Source organism: Seriola lalandi, unplaced genomic scaffold (assembly GCF_002814215.2).
Source record: "Seriola lalandi dorsalis isolate HSWRI2012SDOR001 ecotype SW California unplaced genomic scaffold, Sedor1 jcf7180002054549, whole genome shotgun sequence".
Taxonomy (NCBI): domain Eukaryota; kingdom Metazoa; phylum Chordata; class Actinopteri; order Carangiformes; family Carangidae; genus Seriola; species Seriola lalandi.
This window is the reverse complement of record NW_019525102.1, coordinates 291,934-319,265: the sequence shown is the minus strand read 5'-3', so window position 1 is coordinate 319,265 and position 27,332 is coordinate 291,934. Positions and strand designations below refer to the sequence as shown.

General features: G+C 38.4%; 3 protein-coding genes across 7 annotated transcripts in view; 1 reads left to right on the top strand and 2 right to left on the bottom strand.

Moving 5' to 3' along the window:
* Window positions 1-205: 205 nt before the first annotated feature.
* apold1b (apolipoprotein L domain containing 1b) lies at window positions 206-9,196 on the bottom strand. Of its 2 annotated transcripts, XM_023415342.2 has the most exons (23): window positions 8,923-9,196; window positions 8,135-8,207; window positions 7,980-8,045; window positions 7,856-7,900; window positions 7,575-7,631; window positions 7,428-7,493; window positions 7,079-7,138; window positions 6,925-6,984; window positions 6,607-6,666; window positions 6,110-6,181; window positions 5,901-5,963; window positions 5,713-5,790; window positions 4,868-4,927; window positions 4,592-4,657; window positions 4,164-4,235; window positions 3,548-3,625; window positions 3,326-3,379; window positions 3,169-3,210; window positions 1,880-1,939; window positions 1,761-1,800; window positions 1,619-1,664; window positions 1,029-1,443; window positions 206-846 (listed from the first exon to the last, which is right to left on the bottom strand). In XM_023415342.2, exons 2-23 carry the CDS (start codon window positions 8,204-8,206, stop codon window positions 364-366), a joined length of 2,115 nt encoding a protein of 704 aa, XP_023271110.1. In that variant the 5' UTR covers window position 8,207; window positions 8,923-9,196; the 3' UTR covers window positions 206-363. The 2 variants fall into 2 exon arrangements, with proteins under 2 accessions (XP_023271110.1, XP_023271111.1); XM_023415343.2 differs by lacking the exon at window positions 7,428-7,493.
* A 305-nt stretch (window positions 9,197-9,501) lies between these two features.
* Window positions 9,502-24,075, bottom strand: LOC111661687 (uncharacterized). Of its 4 annotated transcripts, none has more exons than XM_023415339.2 (36): window positions 23,902-24,074; window positions 23,688-23,762; window positions 22,767-22,832; window positions 22,469-22,531; window positions 22,009-22,083; window positions 21,768-21,812; window positions 21,033-21,086; window positions 19,771-20,943; window positions 19,485-19,586; window positions 19,297-19,389; window positions 19,051-19,113; window positions 18,648-18,707; window positions 18,476-18,511; window positions 18,320-18,382; window positions 18,166-18,216; window positions 17,986-18,054; window positions 17,435-17,506; window positions 17,240-17,332; window positions 17,021-17,083; window positions 16,653-16,715; window positions 16,364-16,429; window positions 16,230-16,283; window positions 16,044-16,103; window positions 15,792-15,851; window positions 15,553-15,651; window positions 15,416-15,466; window positions 15,213-15,314; window positions 15,006-15,125; window positions 14,817-14,912; window positions 14,672-14,716; window positions 14,490-14,564; window positions 13,460-13,528; window positions 13,294-13,333; window positions 13,114-13,171; window positions 12,058-12,403; window positions 9,502-11,815 (listed from the first exon to the last, which is right to left on the bottom strand). In XM_023415339.2, exons 1-36 carry the CDS (start codon window positions 23,920-23,922, stop codon window positions 11,411-11,413), a joined length of 4,146 nt encoding a protein of 1,381 aa, XP_023271107.1. In that variant the 5' UTR covers window positions 23,923-24,074; the 3' UTR covers window positions 9,502-11,410. The 4 variants fall into 4 exon arrangements, with proteins under 4 accessions (XP_023271107.1, XP_023271108.1, XP_087032489.1 ...); XM_023415340.2 differs by having other exon boundaries at window positions 17,240-17,329; XM_087176363.1 differs by lacking the exon at window positions 14,672-14,716 and having other exon boundaries at window positions 23,902-24,075.
* A 2,228-nt stretch (window positions 24,076-26,303) lies between these two features.
* Window positions 26,304-27,332, top strand: part of LOC147818621 (uncharacterized) — a 4,144-nt gene continuing 3,115 nt past the window's right edge. Inside the window, exon 1 of the mRNA XM_087176383.1 lies at window positions 26,304-27,328. Within this exon, the coding sequence (XP_087032509.1) occupies window positions 26,317-27,328 (1,012 nt within the window). The 5' untranslated portion in view covers window positions 26,304-26,316. The remainder of the gene's footprint in view (window positions 27,329-27,332) is intronic.

The following is a 27,332-nucleotide window of genomic DNA, read 5'->3' as shown; positions in this document are numbered from 1 at the left end:
ACAGAGGAATTCATGAAAAAGGGCTTTGAGAGCCGGACATGCGGGGTTGTCTTTCAACTTTGTTCCCTTTCATGCATGCATCACTCCCTGAGCACAAGATGATCACGTGTCACCTGCCTCTGAATCATTTGCTTCCTTCTGTTGATCTATTGAGTTCCTACCTTTCACAACAGGGGCAAGTAGTGTGATACAGAAGGGACAAAAATTAGCAGGAAACACTTTTATTAGAAAGAAACTAAGATTAAATAAATGACAATACAGTAACTTCTGGTTTAATACATAATTAAAATTACTACTTTAAATAATATAAATATTTAAAATATATTACTTCATTCTTAATTCTATTCTTAAATCACTGTTCCTTCATTCTTCAAGCTCCACAAGTTTCTTCAGATCAGACTTCCACTGCTCTTCGTCCTCTCCCTCCTCCTCTACCTCCACCTCTATCCCGTCCATGGTTTTCTGCAGCTGTTCCTTGATGCGGTTCAGCTCCAGCAGCCCGTCCTGCAGGTCCTTGCACACTTCTCGGATTTTAGCGGCAAACTCTGTCTTGGCGCCCTTCCTCAGCTCCATGGAGTCCTTCGCCAGGAAAAAGACATCCAGAGCCAGGAAGAGACCCGACATAACGCCAGTGGTGATGCTCATCACCTGGGCGGCTTTAGCGGCTCCACCCGCAACATTCAGGACCTGAACGGTATTAATCAGGCTCTCTGTGTTGATCACTAAAGCCTTGCCGGCCCGGCCGCCCTCCTTCATTACATGTTTGACGTTCTGGTTAAGGTGCTTCTTTGAGATGCTTTCAGCGTACTTCTCAAAGTTCCACTCCTCAAGTGTCTCCATCCCTTCCTGTCAGGTAGATAAAGGATGGAAGATTTTACATCAGGGTTGAATTCCCATTTTTTCAATCAAAACTGCAGCTAGGTTTTAGTTTGTGGTTGTTAATTCTTTAGCATAGCTGCCTAAGTACACAGATCATTCACTCTAATTGCTAATTGTTATGATTATGACTGACGAGCTGAAAACCTTACCTGCAAAAACTCCAGACACTCCTTGATGTCGTTCATCTCCTCCTGGTAGTCATGGATCATCTTCTCCACCTTCTTTCGGTCTGTCTTTGAATGGACTGTGTCTGTGATGTTGGCTGAAGCAGACGCCACCCCACCTGCTGTAGCTACACCAATGCCCACAGCTGTGACGATGAGGGAGGTTCCAGCTGTGAAGGGTGCCAGAATGAGGCCGGTGATAGTTGTGACAGACCCCGCAACACTGGCCAGACCTCCGCCGACACTGGCCGTGACCGTTTTTTTATGAAAGCTGTCGGCTGAATCAGCCAAGGCCAGGAGCTCGAGGATTCGCTGCTGGAGTGAGGCGCCGCGCTGGTTGAAAAAGCGAACAAAAAGACGAGCCGCCATGAAGACACGATCAGCTGCTTGTTCCACCACTCTGAGACAAGGAAACAAGGAAAAGATGTCACAAGAGAAACATTAACATTTCAGTCCAGTATTTTGATACAGCTTAAAAAGTAGTTTTTTTTCTGTTGTTATTGGCCAATACTACACTAAAGCCTTGGAAAATAATAATTCTACATGCAAACTAACTTCACTAAATATTTACTTACTCTTCAGCTTCGTCATTCTGGTTTGCCTCATTCCATTCATCCCATCCTAACGGACAGAAAACAAACAATTACAACTACAAAGTTTCAACTGCAACGAACAGGATCACCAATAATTAACAAATTATATCAATATCAAGCATACCTTCTACTGTTCTCCACCACGTCAAAAGCCCTTCTTCATCCTGGAAATGAACAATTGGAATAATTTTGTATATGCAGCATCATGTGATGAAATGTTATAAGTCATAAAAATGAGCATACGTCTAGAGGGTCCAGGACTGTTCCTTCAGCCATTTGCAGCGTCTGAACTTCAACGGCCTCCTACAACAGAGACGTGCCACACACTGTTCACAATTTGTTGGACTGAATTTCTAATGAGCTGTTAGAGAATTATTAGTCTGACAATCCCGCCTTGCTGCCATATAACAGTTTAAGCTCTTGGCCAAAATGATCCTGTATACAACATGGAGGAAAAGTGTTTTCCTTTTCTTTTTCTTTTCCAGAAAAATAAAAAAAGGGTTTCCTTATCACCTCCCAGGGTGAAATACCTCATGTTTAGTCTACAGCAGGCTCCTCAGGCTTGTCCTAATTGGGATAGAATTTATAGTAATAACTTAACTATTGACATTTTGTAATATTAAAAAGAGAAAAAAAATAGGACATCCAAGAACCAGGTGTGACATACACAATCTAGTTCTGGTATGAAGCTACTCCACACAGGCTACTGGCAGAGAGGCCATAGAGGCATATACGGCAACTGCAACCACAAACTGTTCCAGACTGAATCACCAATTTCTGGTAAGGGCACCTACATTTCTGTCTACAGCAAGTCGAATGTAGGCTACAGTGGCTTTAGCAGGTAGATTATTATGACGTACATTTAATTTTCTATTGCACTTAATTATTTGATCACTTAATTGCTCATTTGCTTGTGTTGTCATGCGATAGGAAGATGCACCTGCCAACAGGAAATGAAGATAGATATGGGAAAATCAGCGAGAGAATTCACCTCAGAAACCACAGGCTACGTGTGATGGTGAGGTTTAAACAGGACACAATTAAGTGGAACAACTCACAGACCAGAGTTAATTTAAATGTATTCCAATGAAAGAACTTCACTGGACGAGAGGTGACATTGGCAAATAAAGGCTATCCTCTAACCACACACCCTTTTCTAAAAAATATGATCCTGTCATCTTTATTTATTTAAGGAGCTCTATGTTTTATTTAGTTAGTTAGATAATAGGATTGTGCAAACACATCTGCGTGCAAGATTGTGTGTTCTTGATGAGCAGCAAATGCAATCTGCACTGTGGGGAAAAACTCTACTGCTGCTCAGCTGTAGTCACTTTCAAATCTATTTTCTTAATTAAATTTGGCACTGTTTATGACCGCACTGACACTGTATATTGTGTCTACTTTTCTTTTGGTGATTTCGTATCATTTCATTCTATTTAAATTATTTTAATTCACTGTTATACCTTAATGTAGAGAATGGTCTCAGTGTTCAAAATGTGTTATACACACACAAAGCTGCGTTTCATACCAACCTGAGGTATTGTCTGAATGTCCGATGATGCTGTTGCAGAGTCCTGTGGAAAATAAATAACAAACATAACATTACTAAAACACAAAAGTATCTTTCTTCCAGTGCAGAAAATGTAATTTATGTGTTTACACTCAACGCAGTAGCACATGGTAAAGTACCTTTGTTCCGGATCCAAACAGTGCACTGGGCAGAATCCTCTTTATTCTGAAAGTCTGGAGAAGAAATAACGAACACAAATATTATTCTCACATCTTTACATCTCCTTGCAGTAAACGAGCAGTAACTGCAAGGTAGTAACGTACATGTGGATAACTTTTTGTAGCAGTTTTATTTCACATGCTTTATTAACTACTTGACCTCATCCTGCGTTACATACGTACCATAGTTTTTTTCTTTGGTGCCTCCACTGGCTGATTGTTCACCTCACCGCTGGCGTCACCGTCAGTATACCAAATAGACTGGAGAGATTATAGGGTTAGTTCTCTTACTACAGTTTGACATAAAGGTGGGGTTCATACATAGTTCAAAAATGCCTGGAACAAAGTATCAGACAAGGTCACAATCACATCTGTGAGGCTTCAATCTGAGCCAAATTAAGTGACGAGAATATATGTGTAGAAGGTTTATAATTACTTGGAGAAAAGATTTACTACATGCTTGATTGACTGTTTTCTGGAACAAAATGAATAGCTGCTTTTTGTGGTACATTTGGACATTGCGCACCTTGTCAGATGCCTTGCATTCGTCTGGCTAGACAGCATATTTGTGTTGTTACCTCCAAGTATCACCTTTAGTATTCATTTCACCTTTTGTACAGCAGTAAAATCAAAAGCACAATGAATAAAGAGTCAGTCACTGTTAATAGCTGTCTTATATTAATAATAATAATAATACATTTGGTTTATTAGATCTACGGCAAAAACTTTTGCCTAGGTTCATTTAAGGAATTGGGGGGAAATCATCCAAGACAGTTAGGAGATGTACTTAACGTCTTACATGTCTCTCGATGGTGCCATCATCCAAGCTTTCAGAGCTGGAGGAGTCCTCACGATGAATAGCTTGATTTTCCTGATAAGACATAAGAAACAGTTGGGAGAAAAACTAAAGAGCAGCTCAGTCTTCAAATGTAAAAAAAAGAGAGAAAGCAAGTTTAGTTACCAACATCTTAACAGTTAAAAACTATTTACTCAAACAGATGTGATCAGCTCAAACTTCTTTAGTTGGTGGCAGCTTTTAGCCATTAAAAACTGGGCACTGTAGTTAAGAACACTGGATGAACAAACAATCTCCATCAATATGATCAAAGATTAATGCAATAACACCATGCATCTGGTGTGGGTCACTTCTGAAATCATTTTATCTGATTAAAAACTGAAACAAACATCCCCATTCCTTCCGAAAATCACTGTAACCTAAACCTGTACCTGCGTCTTGGACGAGGGGGCTGTAGTGGGAACCGCAGAGTCTGTCTGACATTCATCTGCTGGCATCTGGGTGACAACACAACAGTGGGTAACTAGTTACTGTAGACCATACTGACTCTTCAGAAGCAGCTTTCTAAAGGTGAATCCATTTGAAATGTCTCACAAAGCTGTTTATGAACTATGTCCCTTAAGTTAGGCTTTTCTAAGCTGACTTAATATACATTTAGAAAATCTTAAATTGACAAAAGGTAAGAAGTTTATATCTTTTTACAGTACCTGTGTGTAAGACTTGAAGGGGTTCACTTTCTGCATCATCCCTTTGAACATACCGGGGTTCTAAAATAAATACAAAAGTTACACAAACACAGGAAAAAGGTGAAGTGAATACATGTATTCATCACGAGATGAGGTGGGAAAACGGTAAATACAAATGTGTTTACAATCCCACAATGCAACATTTTTTTTTGGTGTGAAAATCACTGCTGCAGGACTCAACAGCTGACACTGATAACACGAAATGGTGACGATGAGTCAGTGTCTGAAATCACAGTTGTCTGCTCACTATGGAGTAAACTAAGTATAGAATAGCGATCATATAGGGAGTGGTGAATGAGGGACTTAGTTTGGACACTGTCCTTTGGCACCATCTGGTGGTAGCAGAGAGTATGACAGTGGTGAAAGATCACTGAGAAAACAACCATTTCATGTGTACGACATTTTACAAAATGCTGTTCTGATCATTTATAGAGCCAGACACATAAATTGAGCAAACACTCCTATTTGAAGGTCCCTGAATCTGTCACTAGGCATTAACACCTTAGACCAAGTTAAACATCCCATGATGACTCCCAAATCAGCAATGCAAAACATGACTGAACCTTTTTAGAAGGTAAACTTAAATGTCTCTATCTCTTTAAGACCTTCACACTTTCTGTTGAAGAAAGGCCCTGTGTCTTACTGAATGTAATCAGTGCAGACATGAATCTAATCTGAAGGCTACAGGTAGCCATCTATCACAGGTATAAGACAAGAATATAATGTTACAGCTTACTTTTCTTTTGCCCGACTCCTTAATGTTCAGTTGGCTTATTCTTTTTGACATAGTGCTTGTACAGATTTACCTGTTTCTCTGGCAAGTTGTCATTGTCTGCTAAGCTTCCACTGCTAGAGGAAAGGTCATTGTGTAGAGGCTGTGTGTCCTGGAAAGATCACATGCAAGAAAAAAAAAAACGAAGTGAGAAATGTGAAGATGTACAGAGCGATTCATTAATTCATTTCAAGTCATTGTCATCACTATTACAGCAGGTACCTTTGGCTGTGAGGATTTGAATGGGTTCACTTTCTGCATCATTCCTGCGATCATCCCTGGATTCTAAATAATAAATACATCAGTTGGGCAATTTAAGTCTAAGCATGACATCTTAAACTAATCCCAATACCATATGATCAAGCCACACATTAACAAACGTCAGTGGGACTTTTAGATCAGTGGATTCTGCAGTTGAAGATGGAATATACCTGTTTGGCCTGAAGTTCTTTTCCAGTCTCTTGTGGATCTACACAATCCTGTTGAGGATCACTCTTTGGCACCTACAGCCAAGACAGGAGTTGTGATGAAAAAATAAAACAATCAAATTTTTTTGCAGTATTTTCTGACCTTTAATTCCTTTAAGTAAAGCTGCCTCTTTAGAAAAATTCCATCCCAGGGGAAAAAGGAACAATGGACAAAGAAAATACAAGTAGCAGGTCTTTTAGACTAGACTAGATATAGGCCCCTCACATCTGATTGTTTTGAGAATTGTGTTTTTTGATCCTTTTGAGATTAAAGTAGTCAGTTTAAGAAAATCAATGTAGTGGTGAGGTAACATATGTCATCTTTTTTTTTTTTTTTACTTAATCACTGCATCACAATAACTTATCCATTAGTCCTAATCAAAAGGCTAGCTCTTCAGTCACATCTTTAAATCAGTTTTCCCTGACACTTTGCCATATAAAATTATTTACAGAGGCAGTACCTGTGTGGAAGACTTGAAGGGATTGACCTTCTGAATTACTCCTTTCAACATACCGGGATTCTGAAACAACAACACAAGGTCAGTCTGTGCACTACCAGGTAAAATATATTGGTGTATCTAGAATTAAAATGTTTACATAACTACTTTCACTACTGTTGTGTTTTTGATGTCCTGTGACAACTTAATTCTTACATGTTTGGTTTAAGTTTAATAACCTGGTGAACATGGAGGATTCTGAAGCTTTTTAGATAGTCTAAATATATGTAGAAGACTCTGGATAAGGGAGATCGAAGTCTCAAATCACAATCTTTTACCCACCTGATTAGAGTCTGAAACCTGTCCCTGTTCCAGAGACTCTGAAGATGGAGCTTTAGAGACCTGTGTAAGAAAAACCAGCTGAGTAGATACCCCATTGTCTCACGCAGATCATCTCATCATAACCATTGTGACTTGCAGACAATGCCGTGGTTACCTGGGAGGTAGATTTGAATGGGTTGACCTTCTGCATAACCCCTTTCAGCATACCAGGGTTCTGAAATACAAGTTTCAAAAGACAAATTTACAATAGCACGTTTCTGTTTCCCATTTTTCTATTGCACGAAACTTAATAAAGAGGTTTCCTGATTTACTTTTTTGAGGAGACGATAGATTTCAATAAACACACACACTGTATATTTTGATATTGATACGTTGATGTCAATGTGTTGGTTTTACTGTGAAAAACAAGAGTTTGGCACTTTGTGGGTAACGGTAGGCAAAATGTCTTTCCGCATCAGTGATAAAAATAATTACTGTATAAGTTATATTTGAGTTCCTCTCACCTGTGAGGAGTTTGTTCCCTGTTCTAGTGACTCTGAAGAGGGAGCTTTGCTGACTGTGGAGGCGACCTTAATAAAGCACCAACATTAACCATGTGATCTCATTTGAAGAACTCAAAACTGTTACTGAAACCTCAAAAACATTTTTACCTGTGTGGTAGACTTGAAGGGATTGACCTTCTGCATAACTCCCATCACCCCAGTCCTCTGAAGTTTGTGACAAAATATACATCAGTTGATGAAAATGCACCAGATTCATTGACTATGTCCAAATAGTTATTTCAGATAAACACCATTAATGAACCATGGGAAATTGCCACACATAAGATTTGTAAAAATAACCTCTGACATGATGCGTCAGAGGCAAACCAAAAGAATTAGGTAAGGTCAAGTGGTCAAGATGATATTACAAAGTCATGACTTGTTCTCACCTTGGCCTTTGGGTTTAGCTCATTTGTAACTTCATTGTTGTTTTCCTACAACAAATAATAACAGTCAAAAATGTGAAGAGAGTGGCTTGTGGCTGTATTTTTACATTCCAGTGTTAACATTTACCTGCGAGGATGCTGTCATTCCTGCATCCTGCCTGTTCAGGCTGTGTGTGATGGGATTGTCTAGATCCTATAGATGAATAATGGCCTCAATGAATGGCACAAACACACATAAACAAAATATCCCACTAACTTTCACCACTGTCATTGTCTACATACCTCTTTGTTGGGTCTTGGGGGGACTGCTGGAGTTTGTACTGTAGAACCTTTATCTCTTTTGAACATGTTCATGCTAAAATACACGGTGTTTTAAAATATCAGGAGGTGAGAAGAAAAGAAAACATGTCTTTTAATACACATAAACTGCCAACCACAGGGGAAATGGTATGTTTTTCAGCACATTAATGTTTTAAAGCGGTCAAAAGTTGACCACTTCTCTAGATAAACCCACAAACCAAACTCCGTTCAAAAATGTAACAATTTAAGGTACTACGTGCAATGGTGCACTCGAGAAACAAGTCGTTAATTATGTTTTATGTTTTTGTGGAAACCTAGGTTTTACTGAAAACATCGGTTTAAATACTATCCACCAGACAGCACTTTTTTTTTAGTAATAAGATACTTTTTTTGTCGCCTCACTCACTAGCGCCCACCCTTTCCTTGCCCAAGTGTGAACTCGGAGCTAGCTAATGACAGAAGTTAAAATGTATAGGTACAAATGAGTTTTTAGTAAACACGAATTAGACGAATTGAAACCAGTCTTCAAATGAGTGGGGTAACAAGTTATGAAGTCGCTTTCTGCAAAGTGTACATTCGCAGAGAGCAACAACCCTTTAAATATGAAGACATTTGAACGTAGTTTGGCTTGTGTTGGCAGGTGTTGTTCTCACTCCAAAACAACGTCGAATTTAGTGCCGGACAGCAGGCTACATTGTATCGGCTACAACAAAGGAATGTTTGACAACACGAACGCCAGCACCACACAATGAAATGAGCAGGCTGCCTACCTCAGTGTCGAGCCAGGAACAGAAAATGACAACAAAAAAACAAAAACCCACCGGGTTGCAAAGCAACACAAGAGTAAACGAGTTTTTTAAAAGTTGTGCAGCTCAGTCCTTCACTTCCCCTTCAGGACTCAGAGATGTCAAACCGGTTTGGCGACAACTGAGGCGGACCGCATTAGAGTTGGATTACAGAAGTATAATGTGACTTGTTTGCTCTGATTTCAGGGAAAGTTTAAAAAGCGAACAATGAACGGGCAGAGGGCGTTAAAGGGCGAGTGCTCCACATACACCCAGTAGTTTAAGAAACTGCCGCCCTTTGGGAGATCACCTGTGGTACCTGTATTGGGGCGTGCCTTCTTTGCTCTGCGACTTCTTTTGTTCTGCGACTTCTTTTGTTCGATTGTTTTTTAAATTATTTGTTTTATTTTTTTATACTCAGGCTTTTACCTATTTCAAACTTTTCATTTAAATTTCCTGTCAAACAATGTATTTAAAATGGTATATTGATAACTTTGATATTTACAAATTTAATAAATGGTTCAAATCGAAACAGTGTGGAAGCAAAAAAAAAGAAAAAAGAAATTGGGTATTAATCTTGACTTTAATTGAATTTGTGAATCCATAGACATACTTCTGGACATTCAAAAAGGGATCAGTCTACATAACAGATTCAGATAGATGATTTTCAAAGTGAAATATTAGTATTTAAATTTCAGTATTATTTATTTAATAATTCAATTTCACAGTTGCTTATATGATTCTCATTATTGCAGTTGTTACTTGCTTCCATAAAATATAAAATATCTGGATAGTGTGAATTGTAGGATAAACATAATACAACACTGAAGTTAAGATAAAATATCATATACCAAAAAAGAGTATCAAAGCTTTTACATGCACCGACAGTATGATACACAGACAAAACAAAGACGTGGTCATTGACTATTTGCCAATCAACATATACAGGGATAGAAATCTTTCTGTATTCACAACATATCAACAAATGAATAGTTAGCTTTTCTTTGACAGTTAAATAAAAACTTAATGAAGGCACATACAGGTTAAAGTAATTAAGGCAGGCATATTGTGACAGCATTTACACATATAATAATAATAATAATAATAATACATTTTAAACACATTCACTTGCAGGTCACATGATATGACCAAAAGTGTCTCCCAGTTTTTCTATAGAAACTAGATAGTGGAAAAATAAAATGGATTCTGCATACAGCTAAACTGTGCACAACTGGTCTCCATAAACCAATATAAAAATGACAGCCAGTGTGATTTTTTTTTTTTGTGCAGTAATTTTAGATGGTGACATGTTCCTTTAAATACAGAAATATGTTACCAATAGACCTGCAACAAAAAGGTGTAACAAATTATTGAAACCTTGGCTAATGTGCCAGCAAACTACAAACTACAGCTTCAACAGTGGCCAACAAGTTTATTCAACACTGACACAGTCAGTAAGAAAACCTAACGAGCTTTAACAATTGTTACTGCAGGACTATAGGGCTGTAAAAAAATATTTGTTATATTGTCCACCCCTTGCACACCAACATTAAAAAAATCATTAGCGTAGGGAAGTAATGCCATACAGTGATGTGTTAAAAATAAATTACCTTATATGCAACATTCATTTTATTTTTATATCGGGCAATGTCACACTTTCTCTTTGAAGAAGAAACACTTAAAATATGATTTATTATTTATCCCCATAGTCCAGTCATAAACTAACTACAGTTACTTTATTTAACAAATAACATTTTATCAAGATGGCGATTTTAGCAACATACTTAAGTCTTGCAAAGGCTTTTTTTTTTTCCAAACTGATATCCAATATATGGATTGAATATAATAATACTACTTAATACATTAGCCATAAAATAAATACTACCTTTGTGAATTTTTATAGATTTTGTCGAGACTGTGTCAGAAAAGTGTTGTGAAACTCAGTCATGGATTTGTGGTTTTGTGCTCTATGGGACTGCACTGTATTGGAAGGTGATGTTTACAACTTTGTGCTCATCATGTGCATACAACAGGTGGACAAATTAAACTGGTAGTCATTTAAAAATGTACCCATCTGTGACCACAATGCTATATTCTGCTACACCTCATATACACACCCATTTACCACAGAACAATATACACACAGTGCACCAATTAAAGTCTCCCTGTTAAACATTTTACAATATAATACAAATACAACAAAAAAAAAATCCTCAGCCTCAGAGTTGAATTAACACCTCTCTGCCAATATCACAACAAAAGTGACCGTTATAAGCTTCACATTATTGCAGTCAACTGGAATATACTGTCAGCTGTGTACATATCCAGAGTCTGCTGTATTCAGCAATGTTAAAAAGAAATTCCTGGTAACATGAATTCCTCTATACCGACAGTTCCCTTATTTAGCCAGGAGGGGGCGTTGGTGAACTTTGAGAAATAACTGTGCTCAAAGTGGCATCATGCAGGATGTTGCTCACAAGTTTCCTGTAGCATCCTGTAGCTCCTCTCTGATGGTGTTGAGTTCCACTATCGTGTCATTCAGCCCATTTGCCACATCCTTTATTTGACACACCATCTCTTTCTTGCAGCTTTTCTTCAGCTCCCGGGACTCCTTGATGAAGTACTTGTCTATGCCTTTGAAGAGTCGTTGGACTGAAGCTAAAGCTTCGTCTGTTACCTCGGTTGCTCGCATCACCGGATGGTCGACTAAGCTGATAATCTGCACGGCTCTGCGGATCTCCCAGTCCTCTGAGTAGTGTTGGGTGCCAGACCTGAGGAAGGGGTGGCCGTGAAGTTTGTACAAGCCCTGATTGACAAAGTGGAGGACCTTCCCAATGTCCAGCAGGTGAGACTCATACTCCTTCAGTACTGTCTCCACCTAGTGAAGGAGAAGGAAAGACCATGATTTTGGGTTGGACATTGAAAAAGTCGATTGTAAGTTGATGTCTTCATGTGATGAGACTGGGTGCTCTCGTTTCAAAGTCAAGATCTTTTAACTTTTTGCAGCATTATAAAAATGTCACACTACTTCCTACATTTAACTTAAGGACTGCACAAGAACATATCTAAGGTAAGTTAACTGCATATGAACAACATTTTAAGGAGACATTGTAAACTTACCTTCTTCTGGTCGTGCATGTTATTAACGTTATCTGAGATAGCCGCAGAGGCTGAAGTGATTCCGCCAGCTGTCGCCACACCCACACCGACAGCTGTAACTACCAGAGAGGCACCAAAGGTGAAGGGTGCCAGAGCCAGACCAGTAATGGCTGCCACACCGCCCACGGCGGTGGTGGTGCCGCCAGTGATGCCGGCGATCTTGGCTTTGTGGTGGAAGTTGCTGATGTCATCGGCGATGGCGTGGAGCGTAATGATGGACTGCCAGAGGACCTCAGCTCGCTCTGTGAAGACCTTGTTGAAGACACGAAGGCCGTGGTAAACCTTGTCCGCCAAGATAGTGAATGACCTAGGATTTATTTGGGAGTCAAACCAAAGATACAGCACGGTAAGCACAGAGAAAGGAAGCAGTACATTAAAATGTGGTTCTCCATACCATCTCAAAAAACCTCATTCGCCAAGCAGTCATCACCATGGCAGGTTTAAATGGAGAAAGACTATTTTGATTACAATCTCCATGTTTTGTTTTGTTTTGTTTTTGTTTTTTTTTCAAATTTAGCCATTTATGTCCATTTATAATCAAGCAGTGCCATTGCAAAAGTGTTGGTTATTTGGGTATTGAAATTTTTAACATCACACTGATCATGTTCATATCAGCCATAAATCAGACACGGCCATTTATACATTTGCTGGATCAAGATTTATGAACAGGCTTCATTTGTGCTTAAAATGCTACGCAAACTCAAAAACAGCCAATCAAGACGAACGAGCAGATTTAGTGTGTCTAGATCATTTTAATTTGTCTCAGTTTGTGTGTGACGCGTGCCTTTACTATGATCCTAGAGATGAAGTGTTGGCTGGTCCTTATGTAGCGTACCAAAAATAACCCCACAGTCCATTGTGTACAACTTTTACCACTGCAATCAGTGTATCAGTTGAGAGCACCCACAACTGCTGGTATAGCAACACCAGAAGAAATCCAGCGCAGACTGAAGGTTGGTTAGTATTAACCATACCAGCACCCTTCTACTGCCCCAAAATCCATATAAACAGACATACTTGGACTCATCCTCTTGTATGACTTTGCTCTCGTCGTCTGATGGCACCTCATCCCATTCTGAAATACAATCAAGCAACAGGTGTTGATGAGGTTTAAAAAGACATTCGAGTGTTTGTTCTTATTGCTCAGTTTCTGTTGTCTGAATCTGGTTACTTAAGATAAGTTTAACTGTGACTCACGTTCCACAGTGTACCACCACTCCATCAAACTGTCAGTGTCCTGTGACCAAAACAAAAAACAAAACCATGATGGTTCGCACATGAACACCACGCGATTTGAAAAGGGAAACAATGCATTGTGATGAAGTGGACTATGTGAGTATATCTGTTGTTGAAAGAAACTAACCCCGTCCTCAACTTCGTCATCCAAACCAGCCATAGCACGCTCATCCTGCTGAGCAGCCAGCCACTCCGCCTGAATGAGGGGTGAAGGGAAGGGTGGATGTAACAAAAACAAGCTAGTGAATACGTCAATAGGTCTTTCCTACACATTTTTCTATGTTCACACAGATTAGCCAACAAAACATGGCATTACACTTGTTGTGTCGGCTAGTATGTGCTCTATGTTGCTGAACCAGCTCAGTCACATGTCAAAGGAATGTGTCCCATCAGGATACATGGAGATGAAGATAAGTTAGCCAACAGTGGAAAAACAACATCATGGTGTTTCTCAATCACTAGTTGAAATCAAAAGGTGCACCTTGTGTAAATAATGCTACAAAACCTTTTGTGCACAGGACTTGTTCAGACAAAGGAGTTTTCCTATTTAATCTGTATTAGTACTGTACAATTATGATCCAGTAAATAAGCTCAACTCAAGTGTACACGAGTTGTATAGGTATTTACTTGGTTGTCTAGGTGCATGTAAACACTTTAGGACACAGTGTTTAGTCACAAAAATGCCACATATAAGCTCAACATTATCTCAAGACGTCCAACATGTACACTGTGCTGCAAGGGAAAACAGTAAACAAATAGAGAACAGTATAATGCTGTAAATCTGATCGAAGAAGTGATTTTCCATAAACCTAGTCAGGTCTGACTCAATGGAAAATTTGGAACCAAAACAAAATATGTTATCAGAGTCGGCAGAGCCAAGTTGATCAGCTTCATTTGTGCTGCTACATCACGAGTTACCGTTGCAATATGACTTAAGATAAGGAAGTAAATCTGAACTTTGGATAAACAGTGGAAACTGGGTCATTTAAAAACTTGTTTGAGCTAAGGATGAAGAAGTCTGTCTAAAGATTAAAGACGTACCATTTTAATAGTAATCTGTGTCTAAAGAATCCAGGTGTGATGCCAAGGTTTGGCCAAGTAGGCCACATGTTAATTACTTAAACATCTTGCAGTATTATCTACCCGTGTGAACTAACCTTAGCAGCCTCCGACAGGAAGTCACTACATGTAGCTCCTGGTGGGTCTTCACACTCTGGAGGCATGACTTTGCTCTGTGAAGACAAAGACACAATAAAAAGAAAGCATGTCATTCTCTGGTTTTTAAAGATCTGACCGCACTAACAGCAAAGCAGAAATAGCTTAGATTTCACAGACTAACCTTAAACTTGTATTTTTTGAAGCCTTTGAGTTTTGATGTCTTTTGCTATATATAAAAAGAAAAAAGGAAAACCGTTTTGATTAATCACATTATAAAATAACCCAAAGCGAAGCAGCAAATGTGAACATCAGGATGACAAAAATACCGGTTTGCACGTTTCCAGTTCATCTTCTTCACTGTCATAGATGTCTTCTGGACTCAAGAAATCTTTTCCTGTAATTTCGTCCTCAGCAAAGGCGTCCTGCAGAAGATATATAACAGAAATTAAGCAAAAATTAAATAGTACAATAATGTGCAATGCTTACATTGTGCATTAAACCAATATTAAACATACACCGGATGCCTCGACAGACATGTGGTGGCTGAATCCGACCAGTTCACTCTGTCCAATTGGATCGTAGGTTGTCTTAGATTTGCATGGGACAGGATTAGGACCTTTCTGTTTGGAATATTTCTAATGAAAGAAACAAATCATGATAATTTAGTATCATTACAAAGTTAATGTTGTAAAATTGTTATACCAGTTTTAATTGTAAAATACCTGTTTGCAGTCCATCATCCAATTTAGTTCTTCATCGTCTAACTCCTCTGCTGAGAAGCTGCTCTTCTTTTTCTGAGGCCTGGTGTGATCTGGCATGTCCTCCTAATTCACAACATTCAGACCAATTAGTCAAAATAAAAAAAATAAAAACTCAGCAAAAGCATCTACCATTTCACACAACATGACAAAAATTTAATTTTTACCTTAGAGCTTCGTCGACCTGTGTGCAGCAATTTCATCTTTGTTGGTTTCTTCTATTGATGAAAAAAAAAAAAGCGAAGTGAAATTTAATGACAACATGTGAAATGAAAAACTGAAAACTAATGGAAAAGACAGTTACAGGTTTGCAGTCTTCCATTCCATAGGCATCTTCATCTTCATTTAGTCCAGCAGAAAAATGGTGTGTTTTCTGTAAGTGCTTGTCATCCCAAAAAGCAGCCTGGGCAACATATTTGAAACAACCGTTACTCTAGATAGGCACGTCAGAAACATTAATACCATCATACAAGTGCAGTGAAAACCCTGCTGCATAGACACGTAACAAATCATATAATGGTAAAAAAAAAAGAAACAAAGGACCTTGCTAGATGACTGTAGACCGTGGCCTTTCATCTCTTCTGCATCCTCAAAAGCATCATCCTAAGAGTGAAATATTGTAACTTACATGTAGAAAAAGTAGTTGTTTCAGAATGATATAAGCCAGTGTCGGCAAATTGAAAAAACATAAGTAAACCCTGCCATGTCCTCAATCAGACTAGTCATATTAAATAAGGGAATTAATTAGTCATTATCTTACATGTTAAGTCTAGTTTGTTTCCGTTTAAATGTTACCTGAGACGTTTTACGAGGCGTGTAGCCATGTGCACCGTAAACCTCATCATATGATTTATCCTGAGGGAGAAAAAAAAAACCCAAAAACATTCCAAACACGTTACACTGCACAGTCATCCTCATACCACAAATACGACGTACGAGCGAAGCTGCACAAACCCACTATATTCAAATGTACAGTGATACCTTTGAGCCTTTACGAGGTGTGTATCCGTGCGCTCCCTTCAGTTCATCATCAGCCTGGAGAGAGGAGTTTTTTAAAGCCATACACAGACATGACACTTTTCATCTGTGGAATATGACGTTGAAACAGTTCATACCTTTTTTACAGTGATGGCAAATCCTCTGTGTGGCACAAACTGGATTTTCACCCTGCTTTTTCTCCTCTGAGAAGAGACAAAAGATCCGATTACCCAAATAAATGAAGTACAGTACTTCCTTCCTTAAAAAAACAACGTCCAAACATTTTTAGGGCATTCAAAATAAGCAGCTCCATTCTACAACTTCTTTAGGCTGAACTGTCATGAATTTTGCCATTCTGTAAATCATGACTACACCTCAGGCTGTTCACTTGGTCATTTAACAAAAGCATCAAAATGACTGTTTAACCTGTTCATGATGGGCTACCCCTCCATCCTTCTCTTCACCAGCGCTGTCATCCAGCACTGTCCCCTGTTAAAAGAGACACTGCATTAAAAACTGTCACATATTGTCACATTTGTCTTAGAAGGAAGCAAAAGAAAATAAATGATAAAGACTGTAAAAAGTATAGAAATAACATATTACTGCTTTTAAAGCGTTGACATTAGGATGTGAATTCATGTTCTTTCTGCAGTTTTCCCAGTAGTTAGAAAAGTAAAAATGAACATTCTTGAGAGGATTTGAGCTGCTAATGCTCAAGATAATCTTCAAAGAGAAAACTCTCTTCTCATCCTCTTCAGGATCCAATTAGTTTGATAACAGCTGGCAGACTTTACCTCTGACCATCGCCGTATGATGGAGTTTTTCTTGCCATTGCTTTTCTTATTGATCTCATCATCCTATTGTGGAATTACAGAGCAGTTAGTCACATGTATAACACGGTGTAGCATACCTGGAATGTGTCAGTTTACGTCGATGAAACTATTTATCAAGACTTTTAGGAGAACCTATATGTCCTTCCATGAAGCCACATACTTGTACTTGAGATAACTTACCTTTGATTCATTCGTGTGCTTTCCCTCTGGCACAGAGGAATTAGTGGATGCTCTTCTAAGCAGCCGTTTCACTTTGGTCTTCAGAGGTTTCTTCTGGTGACAAAAGAGAATAATGAAACCACTACAGATTTACTAATCCTGTTCATAAATACAATTACAAGACTCGTTACAAAAAAAAAAAAAAATATATCATACTTTGTAGTCCATCTCATTCTGCTCTCCATCTTCATTCTCTCCTGCAGCCATGTGCAACTCTGAAAAATACTCCTGAAAAACAGAAGAGCCTTTTTAAACTGAGTAGTGGTATGTTCAGATATAATACAACAATATTTTTTTGTCTTGATTTATCTGAGCAGATTTTATTTCTTGATGAAGTGTTTAATTGGCTTTACAGTACAACAAGCAGCAGGTGATTTTTTTCTTTAAACTGATGGCAGGGCCAGTGTTTTGTCTGCTTTTGAAATGTGGAGTCAAAACAATTCAAGAAGATACAGCTATGAATTTGAGTTTATCGTTTCTCACCCAAGATAAATCTTTTTTTTTTTTTTGTTTAAAACAAGTTTAAGTTGCATTTATTTGTTTGTATCTTATAGACTGTATTTGCACATCATCAGCATTGGATCAGAACTCACTATTCAATATATCACCTCAGCCCCTCAGATGCACTTTACAGTTCTAATACTGTAATGTTTTATATTCTAATCACAGATATGTGTAGGAACATGTTAAGACACAATGATTGTTACCCGTGATGATTTACGAGGGATAGGTAGTGTACTGCTTTTCCCCTCCTTCGTGTCATCAGGAAACTTATCCTACAAAATAAAAACCATTACCATCGAATTGACAAATGTATTGACACAGAATCACAGCAGAGAAGCTGTTATTATATTTTATATTATTTATTTTATTAATGTTTTGTTTACCTTTGAGCCTCTTCTGGAGAGAAAGGACATTCGGAATTTCTTGTCTTTTTTCTGTAATAAATGTTTGCACAAAATGTTTAAGTATTTTCTGGAAAAATATATTAATGGCAACCACAGAATGTTGAATAGTGACTGATGTTAAGTCAGATTGTACCTTGCTATGACTTCCAGAGGGATCCTGATCCTCACCACTTCCTCCATCGGAGTCCGTCTTGGCCTAAGAGAAATTTTTATTTGTTGTTTCTTTTTTCTACTTAAAAATGAACAGTGTTAGAAGAACAAAAAACTAGAAAATTGAACTGTCTCTTACCTTCAGTGACTCTCGCCGTAGTCTTAATTTTCCAGACTAGAAAAAACCAAAACATCATTCATCAACTGAGATGTCTGACTTTTGCATAGAGAACATTGCTAAGAGTTCAAGACAGCATGCCAACTTATTAGTGAGCAAATGCATAAAATGTTTGTTTAAAATGTTTTCTTACTGGTTTGAAGTCGGGGTTAAGCTGAGGACTGTCCTCAGGCCAGTCTTCCACACACCTTTCCTGTTTGGGATTTTAATAATAAAAAGCTTTATACAGACAGTTGAACTTCATCGGGTGGTGCATTTCCTTCTGCATCACCCTCAAGCCAAACTTTAAATCTGTAGCTCCAATAGTGAGGATCTGATAGCAAAACTGCCCTTATGTTATTCATTTTACCCAAAATATCCGTATTTTAATCACTTCAAGAAACATTATTTGTTCCCCAAGGCAATTTAAAATTTATTGGGAGTAATAAATACAGAAGCCTTCATCCTACAAAGTTAATTCTCCATCTCTTACTTCTGTAAAGGTTTGTCATTGATTGTTCTACATTTAATCTCTTTCTTCTGTTATCAACACAGACCTGTCCAATGAGCAGGACGTCCTCATAGACAACATAGTTCTCAGGGTCCACTGGTTTATTTTCCTGTAAAAACAGACACACTTAAAGCATGCACACCAAAAATGATCTATATGCAGTGTGTGTTGATAGCTACACAAACTTTCCACACATGACCATTTAAATCATTTCTAATTAGATAGTTAGAGTCATATCCTTGAACATACTATTGCACATAGTAATTAGGTCAAATTTAAACAGCATACATACTGGGGTTTTTGGTTTGCGGTGAATAACTGGTTTCGGGAGCGATCCGAAACTTGGGTTATTAGACGTTTTCGGTACATTTGATTCAGGTTCAATCTAAACACAACCCAAAAGAGATAAAGACTGAGTTAAGAGAAATGAGTTTAACAAAAGCAAGTAATTTAGATTATGTTAAACTGTGTTTTGCATACAGGTTTTGCAGGTGTGGGTGGCTTTTCTGGTTTCAGTGACTTTTCTGTCCTGGGCGGTCGAGTTCGCGGAAGTGGTTTTGGTGGACGTTTGAAGGTCGGCACCTGCAAGTTTGATAATGAAATGAAGGTAAGTGCATGTTGGATAAATCAAATGTCTTGAAATAATTTGTCGTTCAGATGCAACTTGCGGTGCATTGGAGCCCTCAAGCACACTATAAAGTACAATTATTAGTATTTAACATTGATTTTATGGCTGTCTACATATGGAATGGTACCTGTTACATACATGAGTCATTTCAGCTGGAGAATGGCTGGGTGACACAGATAGATTGACGGCCTGACTGAATGGAGTTGGTTGAAGAATATCATGCTTGGTTCCCTGTGGAGTTGTCAACACAATATCATGTGGCCTGTTGAAAGACTTTGGTTTGACAGCTGGAAGAGACTCTAATGGCTTTGCTTCAGGGAGATCTCGCGACGATAGCAGGTCCATCTTGAGTTCTGGTGAACCATTGAGTGAAGGCATGGAGTATGTAGGCTTAGAGGCAGTATTGCTGGGGGTCATCTCAAATATATCCCTGCTGTTAGTCTTTGAGAGAAGTGGTTGGAAGATGTCTGGAGTCCCGTTTGAAACATCTTGGAAAGGGTCGTATAATTTTGAAGGAGTAGTACCAAACGGGTCTTCCAAACTGGAGATGTCTTGGAATAAATCCCTTGTAATTGGGCTTGGGAATGGGTCGACTGAACTTGTGGATGAAGATGAAAATATATCTCGACTTTCCTGAGAGGACATGCCAAAAAGGTCATTCTCCTTTGTAGAAGGATCTTGTTTGATTTTCTTGACATGGAAGAGATCCCCACTTTTAGGTGGAACAGCTTGAAACAAATTGGCTTCATTGGTGGAAGAAGTATAAAATGGTTTCACCACCGTTGGCTGTGAAGACCAGAACAGATCATCTGCCTTGTTTGAAGGAGATTTGAATGCGTCCTCAAAACTGCTGGGAGATTTGTCAAAGAGGTTCACTTCCTTAGCATCAGCTGTGTGGAGTAAATCCTTTCCTTTAGCAGCCTGGAGAGGATTTTGCACTTCACCTTTAAAGAGGTCAGAGTTTTTCGACTGCAAGGGGAGGTTGGAGAGGTTCTGTGTTTGAGGGGGATTTGCTTTAAATAAGTCTCGTGAGTTCAGGGTTTCGTGATGAAAATGACCATTGACAGATGTATTTTGGGTCAATGTCGATGTATGGAAGAGGTCTTGCTTTTGGTTGTGGGTAAGGGTCTGGAATAGGTCCTTCTGAGGTTCAGAAAACTTGTCTCCATTTTCAAGAGTCTTAATTTTGGGCTGAAGATCCAGAGGGGAGCTTTGAAAATCAGTTGGAGGGGCAAAAATGGTATTGAGGTCTGCTTCCTCTGAAGTTTCCATCCCTATGGCTCCCACGACATGACGTTTGCCACTCGATTCCTGATGAAAAAACACAAGGTCATCAGGGATGGGCTGAAAAAGTTCTTAAGGTATTGTTGTGATCTCGTTTTAGAAACAGAAATCCCTACCAGATAATGCGCATAAAAGGGGTTATTTCTGGCCAAATTGCCATTCACTCCATTCTGATAAAGACAGGGAAAGAAAACAGAAAAGGAAGAGGTGGTAGATTTTATTTAGACCGTTGACAGATTGCTCAAACTCAGTTAAGTGGGCATTTAAAAACATATGTGGGGGGTTAAATGGAGCGGCGCCTGCTCTCCATTCTGAAAGATTCAGACAGTGACACAACAGAAATGTTACACAATGAATGTTTTTGGAGAAGTGGTAGTATAAGGAAGTTGAAATGTAGGTTTTGGCTCAAGGTCTAATACACAAAAATGTAGTATTTCTACCTCTCAAAAAAATTCATGCAATGTTTTTTCATAACAATATGGTAAAATTGCCTGAGGTATGAATGTTGCAAAATCGCCTGATTATTGCTTTCCCCCCCCATTTACTTGTCCCTACAGACCTTACACCTGCATTTATTTGTAGGCCAAAGTTTGAGAGCCGGCACCAACCAAAAACTGTAGAACAAAGGCATTGAGATAGTATCGTGTAAATAAAGTTACCAGTCAGTGTGGCTGATGATGCTGTTTTTACTGCCCTTTCACATGCTGATAATATACTGACTTATTAATAGAAAAGTCTAGTCAAGCAATCTGCTTGTACACAAACACACCTACAAAGATTTCACGATAGCATTTTAGTGCGATTGTGTTGTTGATCAAAGAACAAAACAAGAGGAAGGGTGTGGATTCGACCTGTGCTGTAGAACGAAGATGATTATCCTCTGTCTTCAAACCATTCTGAGGACAAGGAAGATTTGTGTTGATTAAAATATGAACCACAGTTTCAACCATAACATTATGAACACTTAGCTAACACAAAAATTAACCATTTAACGTGGCGTCTTTGAGGCACTTCAGCTAAATCTCGGATGTAATTTCTCTTGAGCTGTACCATTATGTCATTCATTTATGCTCTGCAGATGCTGAACCTCACCTGTCCTAACTGTAGCTGCTGGTTCTCTGTCACATCTGTAGCAGCAGCCGAGAGATCACCAGGGAACTCACCATCCTGTGGACCAAAAGTCGGTGTTGTTAAAAACATATTTCTGGAGTGAAGCGTGGGAAGCCACCCATCATGCTTTTCACGCATTGTTAGTTAGTGCGATATGAATGTCATGTGTCACTTGGTAGAAATGTAAACTAAAATGTGATAACGCTCCTGACTGCTGAAACTATACTGCAAGTATTTTAAGACTTGCTGTTTGTTCTCCAGCAAGCAAGAATTTATGCATTTGCGGTTACTACTGTGTTCAAACAAAGACAAGATAACTGGGAGTGTCTTAAAAACTCGGTAATACGTTGTTGTTATGTTTTTGCTATTAATCAAAACTCCCCAACCTGCACTGCGTGTGTATATGCAGAGTTGAAAGCTGCTGTTATCGGTGGTTTCTAACCTGTTTGTTTCGAGACTCGTTCACAGATGATCCACTAGAGTCAGAGGGTGATGAAGCAAGAGTCTGAGGAGGGGACAGATGAAAAAAAAAAATAATGTATGTGGATCTTTTCTCACTTGTCATCCTCAAACTTGAAAAGGGTCAAATGAAATTCCATTGCAGTACAGTATAGTACCTTAGCTTAGTGGGTGTGTGTTTGAGATAGGGTGGATATACTGGATGTGACAGTTTCTAATTCCATACCACATGTGTGTGTGTGTGTGTGTGTGTGTGTGTGTGTGTGTGTGTAGCTTCTTACATTGTATTGATTATGGAAAGGGCTTTGGGAAACTTTTTTCAGCATATTTTGTAGTGAAGCAATACTCTAAAGAAAAGACACAAAGAAAATCATCAACTTCCCCCTTCACTTCTGTTCAGTGAGCTTACCACGTTCAAACAAAAAAACAAAAAACAAAACATGGCTAAAATAGGCACATCTCCAAAAATGTCAGAGAGGCTCTGCCTGCCTGGATAAGACCCATGTTGGGTCGAAAATACACTATTGTATTTATGAAGTTAAATTAGACATAGATGAGTTTAACTATTACACATATCGCCTTATTCTGCAATAAAACTATTGCTTGTTTTATTGGTCCCATCAGGTGTGGAACATATCGTTCCGAGACATTTCTCTGGATGCTGTCAGTAATTGTTTTATTCAGCAGGTTAAGGACTCGTATTCAAAACGTATATATGTGGCTTAAACTTCTGAACATTACCAGAGGTAGTTTGGTCATCTACAGTAATGTCACATGAACAATGAAAAGGTCTGTTCTCCAGTGTGACTATTTTTGATGTAGTAATGATGAAGTCAAACTGCAGTGTGACAATAGCACATTCTTTCTTTTCTGTACTTGTGGAAAAACATCCATCAGTCACAGACATGACAGTGCAAACACATTCAAAACAGCCGACATGCCCTGTCACAACACAGGCCAGACATAGATGCCAATAAACAGTGTGGTAATAAACAGTACAGGGAAATTAACTGTCCTGCATGTCCCTGAACTGATTAGATTGTTTACTTGATTGAGGATGACATGTAAAATATGCAGCACACGGAGGAAGAGGGTGGAATTTAGGCACTGATTGCAGTTTTGCGGGCATTTGAGAATCAAATACAACTACCATTAAAAGTTCAACATCCTCTGTACCACAGACCCGATTTAAACATACTCACAGGTCGTCTTTCACCCGATGCAGTTTCTGTTGCCGCTGTATGCTCCTCGTGATTTCCCCCCTGCATGCCATTCTCCTAATAAACATTTATGTCAGAAAAAAAAAGAAAATAGGAAAACATGTTTCAAACACTTCAAACTATTTCAAAAGTCCTCTTTCTTCTGTGTGAACATAACATTAACATTCAGTCAAGATTGAACTATTCATAAACTTACCGTAGATGTATCTCCTCTCATGATCAGTGAAGTTGGTTTAATAATTAATCATGAATTTAAAACAGATGATATCCGGTGAAAGATTACGTTTCTTTTGCATTTAAATGCATCAGTTTGTCCTCGGCATCGACAGGCAATTCTCTCCCGTCTTGACACCTGTGTTAAATCGGCTGTGTTGAATGCCTGAAAATCCGGAATTACAGTTTTCAAAATAAAAGCCCATTTTTGCGCATGCTCTGTCTGTTCTATCGGTCTGTGCTTGTCTTAAATGACACTGGTTGTTGTAACCACAACATCAACTTATTCTCAAGGTAGTCAATGCAGAAATTATTTTCTAGCTAAGCCAATTCAATATTAAGCCCACAATTATCTACCAAGTGGTGTTGGAGAGGGTTTTCAGTCACTATTTAACAGCGTGGGGTGCATTTCCTGCCGTTTAACATCAATTCAAAAATCTGAAACTGAGGAGTGGGCTAAATAGAGATTTTTTTTTTTTTTTTTACCATGTTTTAATACTGTGTTCAAACATATTTTAAATCATTCTTCCTAATAAGTAGTAAGTAATAATAAGCTTTCAGCTGCTCACCTTTCCCCGACTGCTTTTATACCAATGCAAACCGACCGGTTGTCCTCGCACAGCTCAAGGTGCGTAAACTTGCTTAAACTCAGTGTTGACAGATGAGGAAACATCTGTCATGAACATGAAACCAAACATGACTATTAACTTGTTATTGTCATAATGAATGTGCAACACAGTACATTCATAAATCAGATACAGAATCAACTTTAACTGCAAAGAAAAACAAACAAAAAAATTCAGAAAAGCAAAATCATGTCTCAACTTAAGAGACCACATCCTCACCAATGTATCCACTTTGTTTCTAATTATGTTTTTCCTTATAGACCTCTGTTGTAATTCTCTCCTCAAAACTCGATAGACATCAAGTCATCAAGTATAACATATATTCTCATGTCAAGTGTAGATGGACATCAGCTGGACAGTCTGTGAGAGATACTGCGATGAGTCCTTGAAAGGGTAGCTGCAGAGAAACCTGGGTTTATATTAAGCTCTAACCCTGCTATAAGTTCTTATACGGTACATTATATGCATCCCAGTAGAGTAATGAGGAACCTGTCTTAAGTGTTTTTCACAGCTGCTGACTTTGGTATACATGTTGTAACATGCTTCGTCCAGCAGATGGCAGAAGCGCTTTAAAGACTGTAAATCTCAACTAGAATCTTTCTGGATCAGTAACATGTTTGTTAGTTACTTTAATATGTATTTTGTCACAGTTACTGGTCACAGTGCCTCATCAAAACTGTAACTGGCAATGTAGTTCAAGGTTCAAACAATATATACTGAATTCTTTGAGATACTTTTACATTTCTTTACCATTTGAAGAATAATGACACTAATAATTTCAAACTGTTCAAAGAACTTTGCCTCAAGCTGCTCAAAAAGAAGATTTTACATTATATTTGATCAATTTGGAATAAAGGAAACCTCTTTAAATAATTCAGAGGAATATTAGAGTGATTTGTTGCACAAATTGTATTTGTGCCTGTATGAAACAAACCTTGACCAATATAATTAAAAATAATTTACGTTAATATCAAATCTTTGAAGTTTACACACAGTGTCAGATTATTTAATCAGAAAAACATATTTTAAGTTATGATTCTCACAGCAAACTTTGATACTGTGCCACCAAGAAGTTGTATGCCTGATAAGAAAGTGAAAGAAAAACAACAATGGAACCATTAGTGCGTGTAGGGGAATTCTTTCAGTAAACAAGAATGCAGTCAGCCAAAACAGCCTTTCACACGATAGCTTTTTGTCCCAGATAAGTAAATATGTGTGCAAATATGGGTAGCATGAAGGAACTGAAGGACAAATATTGTTTTGGGGGAAACAATTGCTGTGGAGCTGCTCTTGAGCTTAATGTTTGATTGCAATTTGCAGTTACTGTAAGTCAACTGGTTAACAATATTTCCAAAACACATAAATCGAAAGGATGGCCAGAAAAATTCCCCTCAGGGCGGTGCCTGGTCAAGGCTGGCAAAAAAGAAACTAAAACAGAACAAATAAAAGATACAATCAAATGCTCTGGCCGCAGATCATCTCAGGTGTCCTGAAAACAGAAATCGCCTCGCACCTTTTTCATCTTGTGAACAGGTGAGTATCAGATTACTACCACAATATATTAAATACAGCAGTGACGAAAACAGTTAGGCTACATATTGCAATGACTACTTACGTATATGACCTGTATTTTCATATGTATTTGTTAATAAATTATTGTCAGAGTAATAATACACTACAGTGTAGAGAATTATATATATATATATATATATATATATGTCCTAATTCTTTCTATTTCTATTTTTGACCAGAGTTTTTTTTTTTCTCACAAAATGGATGAATCTGACACAGATCCCACAGTTCGATTGTTTGCCAGATTCACAAATTTACTCATTGCTCGGAGTTTCTTATCTCCAAATGACAATGAAGAGCTTCTCCTCAACAAGCTGAAAGGACTGGTTACAAATATCAAATGGAGCCCAACAGATGCTGTTGACTTGTTTGATGCTCTTATGAAACGATTTGAGTCAAATTCAACAAATGACAGATCACATTTCCTCTCATGGATGTTGGGAATGTTGCACTGTATAGAGATGCATTATATAAATCCCAGTTGGAGATTTCAAAGAGGAGGGACACTTATTGAGCTGGTCCAAGACAAGAATGTAACAGATGAAGACCTAAAGAAATGCTTAGCTGATGAACAAGAAAAGCAACTGGATGAAATTATTGAGGAAATCCGTCAACAACAGTTAAACCAAATTGATGAAAAGCTTTTAGATGAGGTGAAAGACATTGTATCATCTGTTCATGAAGATCTTACGTCAGGCAATGATGGATCACAGAGGAGTGGCTTGAAGAAAGACTTGCTGAGGCTCTGTCAAGCAGCTGAGAAAACTCACTTTAGACCACGAGTGACACAGATTGTGAGCTTGTGTCTTATAGCTCTTTCCAAAACAGGGCGATTAATTCAGGTTGGCACTGGAGAAGGAAAGTCGTGTATTGTGGCGATGTTTGCAGCATTTCGAGCTATGAGAGGAGAAAAAGTAGACATCATGTCCAGCTCGTCAGTTCTGGCACAAAGAGATTCGGAAGAATGGGCAAAATTTTATAAGGTTTTAAAAATCAGTGTAGACTGCAACATCAACAAACAAGACCATGACTTGAAAAAGTGCTATCAGAGTCAAGTTGTTTATGGTACTGTGGAAGAGTTTGCTGGAGACTGGTTAAAGCATCACTTTCAAAGGAAGGACATATTTGGGGAAAGGAAATTCCAATGTGCGATTGTGGATGAAGTGGACTCGCTGATGCTGGATAAGGGTCTTCATGTTGTCTATTTAAGTAGTGA